This window comes from Culex pipiens, chromosome 3 (assembly GCF_016801865.2).
Source record: "Culex pipiens pallens isolate TS chromosome 3, TS_CPP_V2, whole genome shotgun sequence".
NCBI lineage: Eukaryota > Metazoa > Arthropoda > Insecta > Diptera > Culicidae > Culex > Culex pipiens.
In genome coordinates, this window is record NC_068939.1 from 106661956 (window position 1) to 106681079 (window position 19124).

A 19124-nucleotide genomic window follows, 5' to 3' on the forward strand; every position below is an offset into this window, starting at 1 on the left:
TTGACACCAACTGTTGTCAAACGAACGGGGTCACTTTTTAGTTTGACACCCCTTTTACACGGAGTTTACACATACTACCAAACGTTTGTTTTGATAGTGTGCGTGAGCGCCGTGTAAAAAGTGACAGTTCGTCACTTTTTAGTTTGACTTTGACCAACCAACGGGGTACAAACTAAAAAAGTGTCGAACGAAAAAGTGACCAACCACCGGGGTTTGAGTGCATAAAAATGTGTTTTCACATATATCCGGATCTCACTTAAATGTATGTAAACTATGTCCGGATCCATCCATGTACTTTTTTATTCCGGATCTAAAAAATAGATGAAATTTGTGTACAGCCATTGTTGGAAATGAGTGAGAAAGGCTCCAACCACATAGGTTTTTGTAACAATGCAGGGATTATTTTTATTGTAACAATGTTGTACAAAGTTGTAGAGCAAACAATAACAGAAATGTTTGAACAAAAGATGTTTGCTTGCCTGGAAATAAAGTTTGAAAAAGTTATTTTTTTGTTGTTTCTCTTTGTTCTGTCGCGGTGACGGGAAAATTGTTACGCGGCGAAGCTGAGGTATCTGAAAATGCCTTGTCTTACGTAATATTTGAACAACCCCTTTCTTTCGACTGTTTACACTAAACCAGTTACGAAGCAATAACATGATAAAAATAAATCATTTATTTACAAAACTATAAATATCATTGTCTTCACATAAATTACACTCAAGATCCCTATTGAAAGTACCAACACATACAATCTACAAGTACTTAGATTTTAATGCTAGGAATTGCACGCTAAACCTTCGGCAGAATGAAAGTCACCGGTTATGTTTAGCCAATTTAGCGTGCCTCACAAGCACCTGTATCACTGATTTCAGTTCACTGCCAGTCTGTTTGAAAGAAAATAATTGACTATGGTTGCGGGGCTGGTTTATCGCATCCGCTGGCGGAATTCCTCTAACTCATGAATACTTGTTGATAGTCTGCAAAATGAATGAAAATTTTAAAATATAATGCAGATTAAATATGAGATTGAACTTGCCTTCCAAATGCATTGAAAAGTGCAACAATTTCCGATCGCTTTAACCTGAACATACTGTCCTCTTTTAATTTGGCTGCGTAGCTCGAATCGATCTTATCGTCAAACTTGCCCGAGAACAGGATCTTCAAAGCAGTACCCATTCCTTGGACCTGTTATGTAAGATCCAGTTTAATGATTGTATTGCGCTTGAACAAGAGTTAAATATTACCTGTAATTTTCCCCAAAGTCGGCATTTATCGCATCCAACGCAGTCCATGATTTTGGAAATGTTCATAAACTTTTCGCGGAATTCATTCTTCAGCTTTATGGAAGAAGTTCCACCGCTAAACATGACCGACTCGTTGAAGTGTGAAGGGAAGGTTTCGATTACGCTGAGAAGATCTTTAACAGCAAACTTGAGCTCCTTGTCCTCCTTGTCTTGACCCGTGAAGTACTCCTCACTGCTAAGGTACGGAGCAACCTTGGCCAGCGCTCTCAGTTCTACCAGATAGGCGAAGTAAAGGTTCCTCAGCCAGTGCGATCCTTCGTTGTCCGTCGTGTGTGGGCTAAATCTTCGCTCAAACTCGTCCAGATTCGTTCCCCACACTCCCGTTGGGGAGACAAAGCCCATGGAAGATTTCTCCGACAAGAGGTAGTTCGCGCAGAGATGGATATTGATACTCGAGTGAAGTCCCGAGACCATCCGGTAGAAGACACGATGTTCCAGGCAGACCTCGTTCTGGATCATATCATTGTACGGGATCATGGCAGAATACGGATTCTTTCGGCGAACCGAGTGGGATCTAGAATTAATTGAAAATTTCAGAATATATAACATCTTTTAGCTAAAAACATCATCTTACTGGAAGCAATTCTCCAGATAGATGCTACTCCATATCCTTCGTGCAGATTCTCCCCGATATCCGGTGTAACGTTCGGGATTCAGTAGCAAGTCAACGTACTCGGCGCCCGGTTCGTGATCGTCCAGTATACAAAAGTTGTCCTGTGCCTCGTCATAATCCGCCCACTTCTTAAACTCTTTATGTGCCTTATCGCTAATGCTCGTGTTCAGGAAGCCCAGCTCCACATCCAGATCTTCGTTGCAGTTGGTCAACGTTTGCACCTCCTTGATGTACTACAGGTGTGGATGTGTTAAAGGAAGGTATACGTGATAAACTACATGACATGCAATGACACAATTTCACACTCAAGCAACAGCAATAATAACGGAGAGATAAGTTACTTCTGCACGCCACTTGAAGCGCACGACAACGCGAATAACCTTGAGTCGCGTGTGTAATAAGTGAAGCAATTATGCCTAATTATTATTGATTTTTTTGTGTGTGGAAATGTATGATTCTCAAAACACAAAACCCTCAAAAAAAACGAACCTTCTGATACGACGAAACGTCCCCTTTCAACCCCGGCGGAATGTCTTTTTCCTCGCAGTGCTCTACGTGACAGAAGCGCATCGCGCACTTGCTGTCGTCGACCCAGAACGGACATTCCTTCGCCAGGTTCACCTTGTAGTAGCGGAAGAAGTCTTTGACGAGAATGCTGCGCAACCGCGGGTAGATTTTCACGTTGTTGTAGTAGTCTACGGTGTCCACGTTGCAGCTGCAATCGTCGATGGTGCCCTGCAACTGGGGAAGGGGCCAGAAAAATGTACGAAAATCATACGTAACATTGATTAGTTGTTTGTTATCGAGTTGCAACGGTTGGCGCGATGCCAAGCCCAGGTGTTTGATTGTTCTATGTATTATAAATTTACTGATTACCGATTTGCTAAACCAAATGGCTAAGCTGGCATGTTTATCCCCGCACAAATACTTAGAAATTTGTGAAATATAACCACATAATGAATACGAAAAACTTTTCATACTACTTAGAATGCATGTTCAAAAATTTAAGAAGAAAACTCACCAAACAAGAAACTCTTGTTTATTGTAGAGGAAAAGTTGCTCATATTAAACTACCGTCAACAGGGGTGAAATTGGGTCTGAGGGTGAGATTGGGTCATACAAAAAATGCTGAAATTTGTATGACCCAATCTCACCCGTGATGATGGTACGAAATATGGCAATAAAAATTTTTAGCAATTCCGAAAAACACTCTTTGAGCAGCAAAAAAAAAAAATTTTAGCAATTCCGAAAAACACTCTTTGAGTGAAATTATAAGTCAAATGCTTATGTATTTTGCCAATAAATCGTTTAGATAAAAAAAAAAAGTTGAAAAGTATCATCAATGCTGAAAAGTTGAACTTTCCAGCATTTATTTTAATAAGTGTTGCTATTCGATTTTGTTATTTTTGGTACAGTAAGTAGGCTTTTTCGTCGTTCAAGAATGACAGAAAAAGTAAGTAGTTTCACGACGGAATTGCAAAAAGTGCACCCAAAGGAAAAATATATCTCAAAATCTGCAACATTGGATTTGCTGCAGAAAATGTCACATTTTATAACATTTTTTGCAGCAAGCCCGTAGATCATTTTTGCCCGCGTGTAAACATTTCAGCGATCTGCAGTTCTTACCAACACATATAATGCTGGCTCGTCTCCGAGCAACACTCCAAAGAGAACAATATGTTGGTGCTCTTTCACTAACAATTTATGAAGCGTCCATGGCGCGGAGGTAGCGTGTCGGATCAATAATCAAGAAATTGGTGGTTGAATACTCGTTCTGAAAATGTTTTTTTTTGTGAAATATAACCAAAAAGCCGTCGGTAATGTCGATAATTGTCGGTAACGGGCAAAAATGTCATACTCCTATATCGCAAAAAAATGCGTGAGGACAGTTTTCATGCAGATTCTGATATACTTTCATGCCGCCATGCATCACAATCATGCGACCGCCGTTTGGGTGTGTATTTGTAAATCAACCTATCAAAAAATTGACAAATTTAAATGAATTCTAAATATTCATTGAACTTCAAACACGTGGTTTATGCACGAACTCAAAGGGAAAGATTCAAAATGCACGCGATTCTGGGGACCTTCTGGTTAATGCTTTATGTTTGTTTTAATTTTTTTTATTAAACGAAATTTATGAGTTTTGTTTTGTTCAGTTTTTAACCCTCTCACGCCCATGGTTACTCCAGAGCACCAAAACTTTGAACTCAAATATCTCGGAACTGACACAACTTTTCATTGTGCTTTAAGTTGCAGGTGTTCATGTAGAATGTATACTAACATCTCCCCAAATTTCATCAAATTTGGTTAAGCACAAGCAAAGTTACAGTGTGAAATGTAAACAAAAATGGGCCAATTTTAGGGAAATAAATAAGACCTGTTTTCGAAAGTCCGTAAAAATTACCAAACACAATATTTTATGAAACAAAAAATGTTTTGCTATCATTTGAACCTTGGACAAGAACCCCTGTGAATAACATTGTGAGTTTGGACCGGTTTTAAGTGTTTTTCAACCTTTTTCATTTGGTGCACCAGAGCACCACCTAGGCATATGAGCAACTAAATATTCAGGAGCACTTTTTTCTAAATTACAGAAAAAGCTTATTTTTATCAAAACAAAAGTTTATAAACGTTTTGACTATTCATAAACAAGACAAAACATTGTTATTAGACCGATAATTTTATTATTTTCCTCATTTTTCATGAAAATGGTTGTTTGTGGGTTTTGAATGAGCCAATCAAAGAAACCTGAAAATGCAGAGATTTCAGAATTTGTAGTTAATACTTCAGAAATATGGTCTTACAGCAAAGAATAAGTAGTTTTTAACACATTTCGAAGCGTTTTCAAACAAATGAACCAATAGATTTGAAGAAAACGAGATTTTGTGGTTTAAAAAAAAGTTGCTCATCTTCCTGATGGTGCTCTGGTGCACCACTTCAAATTCTACTTTTTTGCCTCAATTCGATGTTTGTGGGTCAAAGTAAAGTATTTCCTGCATTATTGTACCAAAATTAAGCCATTTACTATTTTTACGATAAGCAAACAGCTCTGGGCGTTAGAGGGTTAAATATGAAACGATTGAAAATGAAAAACTTGTCTGAAAATTTTTTGATTAAATGCAAATTAAATATTTGCAAGAGAAGGACACGTGTTCCAAACGTAAATGTTTAACATCTGAAATCTCGCTCGCAAACAACATACAACCGTACATAGGAAACCCATGACGAATTGGTTGTTTTGAAAAAGTACAATCCTTTACAAATTAGAAATGAAAGAGCGAATACAAGGTCCTCTACTACCATACATTGTACTGTTACAAATGACACTTTCGAAATTGCAAGTAAATCGTCTTCATAACCTCTCACGAAAGGGTAAAATACACCTTATCTCAAATAGCTCCTACTAGATTGCAACATGAGCCTACCTACATAACTATACCACTAAAAGTGGGCGGTGGCAATCAAAAATTAACCAGAACGCTAAGTGCACACTTACCTGGCAGAAACAAAATCGATCCGAGCCGGGTTCCGGGTTTTCCGAGTAGAAATACCCACACGAAAGATTTACTATGCTCAAAAATGCCACAACTCCCACAGCCAGCCACTGGAGCTTCGATAATTCGCCGGAATGTCGCGTCCGCCGCGATGCCATTGACACTGACACCATTGTCGCTTCATTCATTTGTTGCTGCAGTCTGGTCTAGAATAAACTGTTATTGTTTACGGCACACTAAACTTATACACCGTGCCGAGTTATCCAACACTAGTTCTGAAGCAGACAAAACTGTTGAGTTCATTCACCGAATCTCCAAAACACCTCTGTTAGCTTCTAGCTGTAGATCTCCAGTGATGATCATCGTTCCGCGCGTTGTACACAAAAAGTGGCAATGCGACCTCCCGCTACAAAATTTTTGTACGGAAAACCACTGACGAATCAACACGTCAACACTTTCCCACAGCAAAGAGTGACGATTGCTGAATCGGCTCAACTCAACTCAACTCAACGTGCGTACGTCACTGACTCTCGCCAGCTGGCCACGGACGACGCCGTTTCTTGTTTCCGCACCTGCAGACTCAACCTGCTTCTCCGCGATTCAATCCTCGACGGGATCGGAAAACACACTGAAATGTAAACGAGACGTTGTGAAAATTTTACCATTCGCAGCTGACCTACAACAGAGAGAATGAAGAGGCAAGTCCCCATTCACAACCACAACATCGCTTGCTGGACGTCTATTTTGGCACGTAGCCATCAGCAGTGCACGCAAAACAGCGAATTAACAGACGTAAACAAACGGCGCAAATGTCATTTCGATACTGTCACCGGGTTCCTTTGTTTGCCGCCAGGTGATGGAATGGCGCACTATCGGATGAGAGAAAATGCTGCAAAATCATGGCACTGTACAAAGATTAGAGTGGTTGTTGATTTAAATTGGAATCATACCTCATTCGCACTAGTTTCCTTGCATTTTTCGCGGCATTTTCGAGTTTTTTTAGTACGACGACCTTTGGATGTGAGTCTAATTGCCAACCAGTGACTCTACCGAGACAGGTTGTTTTCCAAGGGAGACGACACCTACGCCTGCACTGAGCTAACGACCTTACCTCCAGGTTTGACCGGGGCCAACATTTACTTCCCAGTCCGAGGGAAGCTGTGATCAGACAAATCTCGTCGACAGGGGTGAGAGGCAACCACGCTTACCACTCACCGACCACGACAGTCCGACCATGGTAATTTTAAGAACATTTGCTAAACAGCCTGCTTATTAAATTAACCTTGGCTTTTCAGTAAAAGTAAACGCAAATATGGGTAAAATGTACCATGCTTCCAAAAATTTGCATGGTAGCAATTGCGAAATGATGATCATTATCTCCATATTGGAGGGTTGAAATTACCTGCACATATCAGTCAATCCAAGTACAGAATGTTTTTTGCACAAATACATCGGTGCGTGTTCTCAATTTAACCCTAAAATATGGTAGACACTACCATGGTTGGGTTTTCAGTGTATATACAATTTAATGAGACTGTTGGGACGAGTATGCGTTTTATGGAAACTTTTATTGACAAAAACTTCAAACGCGATTTGAATACAGGTTTGTCAAATACCTATGTATGTCAAACATGTATGAAGAAACTGTCAAAAAAGATGACTTAAAATTTTAATTTTAATTTTTTTTTTTCAAGAATTGTATTAGTTATACACGAATCCTGCAACAAATGTAGTATGAAAAAATCATTAAACATTTCTTGCTTTCTTCCATCTGCCACTGTCTTTTCTTTCATCTTTCCAACCACTGCACGCTTTTCGCGATCTTCAGTACTGGAAGATAAACCAAGGTGTGTGGACGTGAACGAAACAGATTCCAGTGAGGATCAGTGATTAAATAGCTGATAGTATTTTATGTCAATTTCTACTGAGGTGTACAAAATGCGCAAGTGAAGAATGAAGAAACTGATAATTTATTAAATTGTAGAACAATAAAACACGTTTCAACTTAACACACATGAAAACGATACCAGCTGTCCAAGCATCATATGGTGGTAAGTCTAACCTGCAAACGATTATGAATTGTTTTACCTCGTCCAACATAAGGTAAAATTCTTGCAGAAACAAAATTGCTACAGATACTTATAACGGTTTTTATTCATGACCGTTTACCGCTGGTGTACTTTTCAAGTGTAAGCAAATATCAAAGCACTGATCAGTTATTGATGTGCGCGAATATGTGAGTGCGGGCAAATTGAAGAAGGCACTTCGGAAAGAGTATCGACGATCGCGGAGGCCAAAAGAAGCAAACGATGAAAGTGGTCCAAAACAATACAAGGGGCCAATAAACGATGTCTGCAGAACCGCAAACTATTTTACGAGTTCGATGTTCGCGCAATCTACTTTTACTTTTACTTTGAGTGGCATTTCCTTATCAATCTAGATAAAAAAATGGGGTAATACGCACATCTAGCATTCGTGTTGGAATAATGAATAGTATAAATATAACTTTTTCTGATGAAATTGACTCTGCGATCTTCTTAACCATTGCATTATATTATTCAATTTTCTTTTCAATAAACGAATGGTTTAATCGCGGGTTTAATATAATGAAAAACATTTTGCAAGGCTTCAATAGGAACATTTTTAATAGCTGTAATAACAAAAACCACCTAGCAACCACCTCATGATCAGATTAGTTGTTAAACACTAGTGCCCACAAACAGAAAAACTTACTAAGAATAGTACCAATGCAAGTTATGTTCAAGTCCCTGACAACACCCCGCCTCGGGAGTCCCGAGTCGGGACCATCCATAAACCACGTGGACAATTAGGGGAAGGAGGGTTTGGCGATTGTCCACGCTCCATACAAAAAAAAGATTTGATTTGTATAGAAAACGTCCACGGGGATGTGGGGTTTAAATTTTAAAAAAGTCCACGTGGTTTGTAGATGGACCCCTCCTTCAAAATTTCCAAAATATTTATAACAAACAAAACTAAAAACAAACTGAATCCAACTAGATGGTTGATGACCTCTTAGCTTTTTACCAAATAAGGGTCACACAAAAGATCCGAAAATAATTAATCAACTGAATTACATGCTTTTTGGACAAAAAAAGCTTAGAAAAATCGGTTTTGTTATGGAACCAAATAAGATCTAGCCTCATGACTACAAACTTCAAAATAGTACATAAATTTCATTTTTTTGAGGCAGGGTTGCCAGATCTCCAATCCTTTAGGCTCTTTCGACTCTTTCTCCAAATGTTACATGTCCATAAATCGATGAGATGTTGAGCCCGAACACAGTTTTCGTACAAATATGTGAGATTCGGTTTCAAAAAAACGTACATAAATATCACTTATGTGGTCATATCTTGAAACAGGGTTGGCAGATTTTCATTTCATTTCATTTATTGGGTTGTTTTGGCAAAAACATCATTGCAGATTTTTGATTCTTAAACTCGTTTGAAAGTTTTTTAAATGGTTATCTATGCAACAATAGGTCGAATAATGGATAACAAATGTACATAAATATCACTTAAATGATCATAACTTGAGATAGAGTTGCCACAATTTCACCAATTTTTGTAAGTTCTTGTGTACATATCCCAAAATAAGCCGCAAGATGTATCCAGGTTTAGTTTTCATAGAGATAAGTGAGATATGGCTTCAAAAAAGTGCATAAATATCACTTAATTGGTCAGAATATAAAACGAGGGTTTTGTAGAAAACCTAGATGTTTACATATGCCCTTTCTGATGGTGCATAAAGTAGCTTACGAAACATGGACCGGTTCGAATGCCTAACTTACTCTTTCTTAAATTGAACCAAAACATTCCTTTTGACACCTATTGTACCACCCGCGGAGTTGGCCTGTACTTTAAGAGACAATCTTTCTTGTCACTGTAATGTTACAAGGACATCATATTGACTGGACTGATTTACTTACTTATTTATGCATTACTCGTATTACGGTAGAAGTAATGAAATACTTCAGAAACTTCAGGTAATGCGTCTCGCGGCGACTTCGGGCAAGATCGGGTTGGTACCTGGTCGCGTCTGATTGCTTCGGCTCTCCGGGTGCGGCGCTGACCACACCATACTCTCTCAAAACACGGCGGCGGTGGAGGCGGCGCAGATCGTTGTCGAGGAAACTTGAGCCGAAGAAAAGCTTTCAAAAGAAAGAGGCAATAGAATGGATCGCACAAAAGAGAGCCACAGAAAAGAAAGCTTGAGGCGCTCGGGGCAAGGTATTCAAGAGCAATGTTAAGTAACTTTACTATCGAGTTGACTTCAGGCCCGTACAGACGTGAGTGTGGGTTGTGCATGTGGTGCTGGTGGCCAATTGAAGAACCCGCGAACCGTTTTGAGACGTTCGGTGAAGATTACTGCTGCTGTTGCTGGTGTAAAGTGATAGCTGCTTTGCGTTCTCATTCCTGATAATTAGCATACGTGAGATCTGCTCAAGGAGGTATGTTGAAGATACGGTTTATTTTTTGTCCTGTACCTGGTTTGGTGGCACTGTTCTGGACGTGATTTCTCTCTTCACGCAGTGGTCAAATTTCTCGTAATAGCTGTGAATTAAATTTGAAAGTTCGACCTGGCGAGTCAACGAGTGAGGCGGCTGGACGTATTTGGTGCATAACGTTGGTCTCAATTATACCGCCCGTACACCGTACGGAAATAGAAAACTTTTACTTTAATTTAAAAGACTAATCATGAATTGAAATCGGCACTTTTTAATTATTTGGTTGGGCTGGTGCCAAAGAAGAGCAAAAACGGCTACCCCCGAAGAGAAAAGGCACAATTGTCGGTGGTGCGTTTTTCCTCATTCATGTGTATGTGTCTGTGTGTGTTTGTGTGTTTTCATGTGTCGAGGAAACAGTTGCGATGTGCTAAATAAACTTTGTTTCGTGGCGAATCTTCGGCCCAGCAGCGAGAGAGCGCATCGGCATATTTATTGGTGAAGAAGAAAGTTGAAGACAATTGAAGTTGGTCCAACAACGAAAAATGAATGAAAAAAAAACGCACACGCGAACAAAAATGTGCTGTAAACGTCATCAATCAAGCTGACCCAGAAGAAGAAGTGCGATTGGCGGGGCACTTGCACTTGCTAATTGCAACCGCAAGTTGCATCTGGATGTTGGTCGGTGTAACCGGATATTAAGAGCAAAACTTGTTTTCTAAACCGTAGTCAGCAGCAGCAGCAGCTGCAACGGTGGCTGATGCGAACGGAATATGTGTTAAGTTACAGTTATCATAACACACCCTCAACCCGTTTATGACTGCCAGAGCTGCAGGTACTGATTATGCTGCCAAGATGATGATGGCGGTGGCGCAAAAGATGATTCATAACGCAGATATTCAGAGTTTAATGTATGCTGTGTTGAGATGAGTTCGTGAATCATTTGCAATTTTTTACCATTCAACAATATACTTTCAAAGGGTTGAAATAATAAACGAAAATTGAAAAGATTTTAACTTAGTGTATCAATAAAAATGACCAATCAATAGCAGTATTAAGTCAAATTTGTACCACCCTAGTATACATTGTCTACAATTTATATAAAAACTAAGGGATGGTTTTCCATATTTTTAACTTTGTTTTTAAATAGATTTTTGTTCTCAAATACATGCTTTTTGTGCAAACAAAACAACTCTTAACCAAATTCCAAAGATTTTACTCAAGCTGAACATAACTCATGTATTTATCATGACTTTTTTTAAATTGTTTTATATAAAACACGACACATGCTAGAAATCACTATAGCGCTATATTAAAAACCACAATGATTAACTACAAGAAATAAATTTTAATTTGATGCATCCGTCATCAGCGATAGCACTGCGTTCCAAAGTCAGTTTATTTTGGTTTCGGGCAGTACAATCCGTCTTTACAAAATCATTGGGTCAAGGTTATAAAAAAGGTACCGTCACGTGTTTCCAGTTCCAGTATATAAACACTCCAGGCAGTTATATCCAGAAGACTCGTTTCGTTTTCTTTATTTCCAATTGGAGACTCAGAGAAGTGAAACCAAACTTAATCCCAAAAATGCACCAACTCATCTCCATTCCGGCGAACAAGCTGACACAATAAACGAACCCAACAGGTGATTCCGAATTGATATGTTTTGTGATTGAGAGAGGGATAGCAGAGGTGAGCGAGAGAGACATTCCATCATTTCTCTCACTTTCATCTCCAAAACGGACAAGTGTGACGCATCGTCGGTCAAAATTGCGCCCGGTGTTGAAATAAGCCGAGCAAGCAAAATCAACTGCACTTCTAATTTAACAGTTTTGAACACCTTGTCGGTGAGAAGATTCCCGCTTCCTAAAACGCCTCGCTTTCACCGGCAACTGGCGCAAAGTAGCTGGTTTCTTCTTGTTGGCGGCCGCCTGGAATGAAAGCGAAATAGCTGTACGACAAGGCGAGGTGAGATTTGACTAGGGTGACAAGAGAATTTCAAATCTCTTATGATTCCCCCAACAAGTCAACTTTGCAACGAACTAAGAGTTTAATTCACTTAAGTAAAAGCTCTTCTGGCAGCACCATCGCCTTGCTTGATTGCATAAGCGTCGCGACGCCTGCCTCAATCTTTTCTGCAGCAGCAGCAAGTGCTGCCAAAAGAAAGTGAAGAAAAAGTTGATGTTGTCAGCGGCGGTGTTATAAATTCTGTAACATTTTAAATAGTGGACGAATCTTTTCGCACTCTTCGGCAAAGTTCCCTGGAACACGGACTATGAACTCATGAGGTTTTTGAAAAATCGTTTAGGGGCTCAAAACTGGCAAAAACCAAAACTCCAATTTAAAATGCAAAGTCAAAGCGGCAGGTCCTGTTGCAACCAATCAAGCTCATATTTGGGATTCGGGCTCAGTACACCTAGGGGATCATGCACTGAAATGCCCGCAAAATTGACCCGGAAATTGGAACTTTTTGTTCAAACACTCCTATAGGTCTGGAAAAATCACGCACCAACTTCTGGTATGGTCAGACCTAAGGGAAATGGTCTGGAAAACACTTTTCCTGAAGAGAGCGCACGAATTCGTTGCACCTAGAGCTGGCGCATCGGCAAACTTCCCTGAAAAAGCATCAAATTTTCCTTAGCATGCTATGAAAGCTTGATGAATACCGCGACGCCATATGCCAGGTAGCTACATTCCCCTTAGGTCTGATCATACCAGAAGTTGACGCGTGATTTTCCCAGACCTGTAGGAGCGTTTGAACAAAAAGTTCCAATTTCCCATGGTAATTCCCATGTAAACTTCAACCCTGATGCGCGCAGCTAGTTTACAACCAAATGAGCTGATATTTGGCATGGAAGTCCCTATGGGCACGCCCTGGGTGCTGAATAGTCGTTCGCAAAATGGCCTCAATTTTGAACTGTCAAAGTGGAACCAATTTACTGTTCGCCAAAATTAGGTAGTATTGTTATCGATCATTAAAAATTGTTTTTTTTTTTTTTTTTTTGCAAGAATGAAAAAAGTTTGAATTGAAGATTGTAGGCGAGATCGTATTTTTTTTAATAAATATTAGGCCGTTGCAAATATTTTTTGAAGTTTATGTCCCTCGACTCTGGCCAAAGCTTGTATACATCCAGAAGCTGTCTTTATTGTTTGATTCCATTTGAAAACCTGCTGATTTAGTGAAAATCTGCTCTGTTTGTTGGATAAGCTTCACTAGATTAGAGAACTTTTTTCGCTGAACCAGGGAGAGCAGCAGGATTCCAAAATTAGCCAGGGAATTTATCCACGACTTTGCAGAATGACCGCAGTTCTTGTCACCCGTAAAAAAGAAAATAATCTTCAAACCGATCTAAACCTAAAACACATACAATTTTCCAGCAAAAGATGACAAAAACTAGACAAAATAGAACACATACTACTAATTATAATACAGCTCATTAGCCAGCAAGAAAAAAGTCATTCTTGTGCTTGAGCAGCCTCCTACTTTGTAGATGTAAGCAAAGTGGGATCATTCGAAAATCACGTTACGCATTCTCTCTCTACTCATCACCCAGGGCACGCCCTACAAGGGGAACCATACTAAAACTTGGTCGGAGAACTTTTTGAAAAACGTACCCACTCTAATAAATAATGTTAATATCATCCGGCACATTATACTGACGCAATTATTTACCATATTCCAACCTATGAGGGCCACGTGGCGCGGTGGTTAGTGGCTTCGGCTGCCGATCCCTAAGTTGCTATGTGGCGCGGGTTCGACTCCCGCCTTATACTCCTGGAGCTTTTCGTTCAATGTTTGTTTGTATTCAGTATTCGAAGACGGTGTGATTGTCTTTTAGTTTCTGCAAGTTTTATGCTCGACTAATGTGTGTGTGCGTACAACTAAACTAAGATGAACAAAGCTAATAAATGAAAGCAAAGCCAAATCCCAGCAATCAATAGTCAAGGCTAAGATTACACTGACTTACAAAAATTGTCAAAAATGACTGCGCAGGCTCAAGCATGAAGTTTTGGGTCCCCAGAAACACGTGCACTTTGAATTTTCCAAGAATATTTAGACAGGTCAAATGGGTTTTCTCCAAAGTTTGTATGGAGAATTAGGGCGGTTTGTCGCTGTTGCACACAAGCAAAAATTGCATGCAATATGTGGGAGTAGTGAACAGCACTACTTTTAAACTACTAAGGGAGCGTTCTTTTATTACGTAACGCAGTAGGGGGGGGGGAGGGGGGGTCGGAGGTCGTGTTACGCTCCATACAAAATTTTTAAAATTTGTATGGAAATTTTGTTACGAGGAGGGGGGGTGGGAGGGGGTCTAAAAGTCAGATTTTTCGCGTTACGTAATAAAAGAACGCTCCCTAATTACCATGCACAGTTTGTCCTGAGAGTGTTTATCCACTTTTTTTTTGTCACCCTAATGTCCACGTTTCTGTCGGCAAATCCATGGATGAATTCACTTTCATTGCAGTTCATTCCCCCCGAAAAATGCGAAATCTCTAATGACCACGTTTCGACCACACACACACACACACACACAAGTGGAGGGGCGTTTCGAATGTCCAAATTATCGGTTACATTGATTGCCGTTCCACGTTTTTTTTCTGTTCCGCCCCCCTTTTTTACATCCCTGGCTGTGAACGTGATGGACTAAAAACACATTCGAGTCTCTTTCGGACTTGGAAAGTTTCCTTCCCCAATGGCCCGGCCACTGCCCGACAACTGGGTCTGCTGGCATGGCTTCACCTGCGAGCGCGCGATTCATTTCTTAAATGGGTCACCACGGCCGTATTTCATCGGGTTTGATGGACCGTTCTGCATGTTTAAAATTTCGGAACGTAAACCGTCCACGGACAAATATTTGGTTACAATTTTAGCATATTTTCCAAAGGTGTCCACGCGCTTTTGTCAACACGCGACGAGCCTCAAGAATGTCACCACATTAGATGGTTTAACAGTTTTGTCCGTGCCGTCCTCTGTCCCACCCAGTGCCGAGTGGCCTCAAAAGAAACGGAAACCTGTTCCACCCTGGCTGGTTAGCAGGCTGACTGGCTGGTGGTAATTGATCGTTCATTCATCCATTCAGGTGTGGCGTGACTTGACGCCAACGCATTTCGCCAACAGTAAGAAATGGGTCATCCCGGAATGCGCGTTGTGTCACCCACACGAAAACCCTACCCCCTCGAGTGCAACGACTTTTGTCACTCACATAAATGCAACTCACCCACTTTGCAGCTCATCCTCATGTGTCTCGTTTTGCTTCTCTTTTCCTTTTCCAGACAAGACATTGAAGGAACGACTGCCGGTGCGTGCCGCACGTCAAGCCGAACTCGATTTACCGCTGCTGCTGCTGCTGCTGGTGAACTAGTTTCCACAGCCGGCCGCCCGACGGAGAAATGAGCCAGCCTGGAAAAGAAGAGCACCGCCGCATGAAAAGTGGCTCAGTGAAACAGGGATGAACAGTGATAAACAAAACCACCGCTGTTTCTGAGGAAGAAAGTTTAAAAGAAGGGGCCTGATAAAAGTACGGCGCGAAGCAAAGAGAGGAGAATAACTAACAAGTTCGCGTCAGCAGAAGAAGAGGATGATACAAACGTATAATTGCATAATCCATCAATAACAAGCAATTCAGCAGAAGATAGTGCAAGGCATAGAACGAAACGAAAGACGGAGACCTTGAAGATATATAAAGGAAAAAAAAGTGAGATTGATTATTGGATAAACTTGGTTATTGAAGAGTGTGGAATAAAACACGTCTGTAGGGTTTGGAGTTTATTCGTGTAATGAACTAATTTTATGTTTGACTTGAAGTCCTCTTCACTTGTTAGCACCGGCCTACTCGGTTATCTCCAACACTCCTCCTCGAGGTGCTGGTGCTAATCCGCACGCTCCTGCCAGCTTGGACATCCTGACTCCCGGTAGTGGCTTCGTCAAGATGTCTGCTACCATCTCTTCAGTTGGGCAGTAGATGTACTTCACCTCGTCCTTCTCCTTCACGTCCCGGATGAAGTGGTACTTCGTCGCAATGTGCTTGGTGCGGTTGCTGAACTTCTCCTTATCCAACATCTTGAGGCAGCTCTGGTTGTCCTCGTTGACCGTCACAGCGCCGTCCTCGTCCAGATCCTCCAGCAATCGCTTCAGCCACAAAGCTTCTTGTGTCGCTTCAGCCAACGCGATGAACTCTGCTTCCGCCGTTGACAGAGCGACGCACGTTTGCTTGCGACAGCTCCAGCTGATCGTCCCACCGTTGAACAGGAATATCTGTCCGCTGTTCGACTTCCTGTCCGCGGTGCTCTCCGCCCAGTCTGCATCCGAGTATCCGATCAGTCCAGCTCGTTCATCGGTCTTGCTCACCTGCAGACGATAGTGGCTGGTCCCCTTCAGGTACCGGATGATCCGCTTGAGCTCGGTCCAGTCCGTTTGAGTCGGTGCAGCTGTCTTCCTGCTCAGTATCGAAATCGCTGCGGAAATGTCCGGTCTCGTGTTCACCGACAGGTACAGCAGCTGTCCGACCACCTTCTGGTACTCGACGTTGTCCGGCAATGGCTCTCCTTCCGCTTCTTGCTTCAGATACCCAGGGTCCAGGGGCATCTTGGCGACCTTCGCATCGCCCAGACCGTTGCTCACGACGACCTGGTTGATGTACTTCGCTTGGTTGATGAAGAAGTCACCTCGGTCATCGCGCTCGACCTCAATTCCGAGATAGTAGTGGATGTCGCCCAGTTGACTGATCTCGAAATTCTTTTCAAGTGCAGCTACCAGCTCTTGATGGAGTCCACTCGCATCGCTGGCCACGATCAAGTCGTCGACGTACACCAGTACGTAGCAGCACTTGTTCGCCTTCACCTTCTTGTACAGGCAGGGGTCCGCCTTGCACCTAGTGAATCCTTGTTTGGCGAGTACGGTGTGCAGCTTGTTGTTCCACGACCTGGCTGCTTGCTTGAGGCCGTAAAGACTTTTCTTGAGTCTGCACACTTTCCGCTCGTTGCCGTCCGCAACAAACGCTGGTGGTTGGCGCATATAGATCTCCTCCTCAAGATCGCCGTTGAGAAACGCGGTCTTGACATCATACTGCTTCACCACCATGTTCCGCTTCGCAGCTACGGCCAGGAGAGTTCGGAAAGTCGTCTGTCGCACCACGGGCGCAAATACTTCGTCGTAGTCGTACCCGTACTTCTGCGTGAAGCCCTGTGCGACCAATCGGGCCTTGTGACGAACCACTGCGCCTTCCGAGTCACGCTTCGTTTTGAAGATCCATTTGCAGCCGACGATCTTCCGGTTCGGGGGTGGGTCCACCAGGTCCCACGTGCCGTTCTTCATCAGTGAGTCGTACTCCTCCTGCATCGCAGCCGTCCACTGCGCAGATTGCCCACCGCCGAGCGCCTCGCCCACGGTACATGGATCGTCAGTACAGCTGCTCGCTTTGTTCAGCCGCTTCCTTGGACGTCCAGCTGCAATCAGGCCTTGTCGATCGTCTGCCGGCGCAGGTCCAGAGCCGGGGTTGTCTGAAACATTGGATCGGGGTACACCTTTGTTGCCCAAATCAAAATCTTTCAACTTGCCTGGTAACGCGCGCTCCCGACCACTTCGCCTCAACACCTGTGACATGGGTGGATTTGAAGATGTGCGTGGAGGGAGCGCCGGAGAAAGCGTCACTGTCACGTCTGCTGGATCTTCTTCGACTGTCTCGTAGCTCGATTCTCCGGAGGTTTCGTCATCCGAGGTGTCCTCGAACTGATCCTCTTGATCCGACGGAATGTCCGGCTCACGACTTGGCCCGGGTTGGCACAGCTCCGGCTGCTGCCCGGTTGGCGTCGTCCTAGTACCGTCCGTACCAGGTTGTGCCGGCGATTCCAGCAAATCCAGCTTCACGTACACGGCACCTTGCTCGGTGGCCGCAACTTCTGCGTGACTCGTTTCTCCTTCGCTAATGAACCTCACGTCCCGGCTGACCGTGACCGACCGGGTCGTCTTGTTGAAGATTCGGTAACCTTTGGTGTCCTCCTCGTAACCGACTAGAACGCATTCCTCCGCCTTGGCATCCCACTTACGTCGCTTCTGTTTCGGTACATGAGCCATGACCGATGTTCCAAAGATGCGCAGGTGAGACAAATCCGGCTTCTTGCCAGACCAGACTTCCTCCGGAGTCTTCGCGTGTCCCTTCGTCGGTGATCGGTTCAGCAGGTACACCGCTGTGGATGCTGCCTCTGCCCAGAACCGCTTCGGTAGGTTCGCTTCAAAGAGCATGCACCTGGAGCGCTCGACGATGGATCTGTTGACTCGCTCGACCATCCCGTTTTGCTCGGGCGTATAGTCAACCGTCGTTTGGTGCCGAATCCCATTCGTCTTCAGATAATCCTGGAACATGCGGTTAATGTACTCCTTACCGTTGTCCGTCCGGATTGTCTTCAGTTTGCGTCCAGTTTGCCTCTCGACCAGACAGTGGTATTCCCGGAACACGGCCAGGACTTCTTCTGCTGACTTGGTCTTCAGGAGGTAGAAGTGGATGCGCCGCGACTTGTCATCAATGAAGGTGATGTAATATCGCTTGCCTCCCATCGACGTCTCCTCCATGGGTCCGCAGATGTCGGAATGGACCAATTCCAACAGCTCTTCAGCTCGAGACCCGGCCTTCCCGAACGGTAGTCTCGTCTGCTTCCCGAGGGCACATACCTTGCAATCGCCGATGCCGTCGTCGCTGAACTTGATGCCGGTTACCAAACCATTCTTGAGCTGCTTCAGTCCGTGCACGTTCAGATGACCCATCCGTTTGTGCCACAGCTCCGCTTGTCCAGATTCTCGACACGCCATCGCTCGGGATTGCTTCTCAGCGTCGAATCGGAAGAGATTGTTCACCCTGGTTCCGGTTGCGAACACATCTCCATCCGGGTTCACTACTTGGCAGCCACGCTTGTCGAAGATCACCTTGTTTCCTTTCTCCACAATTTGACTTACGGAAAGCAGGTTCGTGGTCAACTCCGGAATCAGCTGAACGTTGCGGACATCAAGGGCTGGGCTGCCAGGGCAACAGCTTGCTTTCAGCTTCGCGTCCCCTGTGGCCACCACCTTCATGGCACCATTGTTGGCTGCCGTCACTGTTCCGCTACCGTCTTGCAGATTCTCCAGCAGACCTCTGTCCTTCGTCAGATGCGAGGTCGCTCCAGAGTCGAAATACCACTCGTCTTCTTCAGCTGCGCCAATCGTGGACAGAACGGTGCTGAGGGCGCTCTGTCCTTTTCCTCCTAGTCGATTC

The 19124-nt window shown here is 43.2% G+C and overlaps 2 protein-coding genes across 3 annotated transcripts in view; both read right to left on the bottom strand.

Annotated features, from left to right (window-relative positions):
- The window catches only part of LOC120422046 (3-oxoacyl-[acyl-carrier-protein] synthase, mitochondrial), a 147648-nt gene that overhangs the window by 38402 nt on the left and 90122 nt on the right, over positions 1 to 19124 (bottom strand). Inside the window, exon 2 of the mRNA XM_039585377.2 lies at positions 15096 to 15277. The gene's annotated coding sequence lies outside the window, so the exon portion shown is untranslated. The remainder of the gene's footprint in view (positions 1 to 15095; positions 15278 to 19124) is intronic.
- On the bottom strand, positions 651 to 6200 carry LOC120420902 (ero1-like protein). Of its 2 annotated transcripts, XM_039584027.1 has the most exons (8): positions 6095 to 6188; positions 5987 to 6042; positions 5417 to 5620; positions 2407 to 2658; positions 1879 to 2150; positions 1245 to 1818; positions 1037 to 1185; positions 651 to 977 (listed from the first exon to the last, which is right to left on the bottom strand). In XM_039584027.1, exons 1-8 carry the CDS (start codon positions 6171 to 6173, stop codon positions 926 to 928), a joined length of 1638 nt encoding a protein of 545 aa, XP_039439961.1. In that variant the 5' UTR covers positions 6174 to 6188; the 3' UTR covers positions 651 to 925. The 2 variants fall into 2 exon arrangements, with proteins under 2 accessions (XP_039439961.1, XP_039439963.1); XM_039584029.2 differs by lacking the exon at positions 5987 to 6042 and having other exon boundaries at positions 6077 to 6200.

Bases quoted from the DNA above. Each gene is read 5' to 3' on its own strand.
- LOC120420902 (XM_039584027.1), bottom strand. From the start codon at position 6,173: ATGGCTACGTGCCAAAATAGACGTCCAGCAAGCGATGTTGTGGTTGTG. The intron at 5,621-5,986 runs GTGCGGAAACAA...AGTTTATTCTAG, and splicing joins GAAGCAGGTTGAGTCTGCAG to ACCAGACTGCAGCAACAAAT. The intron at 1,186-1,244 runs GTAATATTTAAC...CTTACATAACAG, and splicing joins GACTTTGGGGAAAATTACAG to GTCCAAGGAATGGGTACTGC.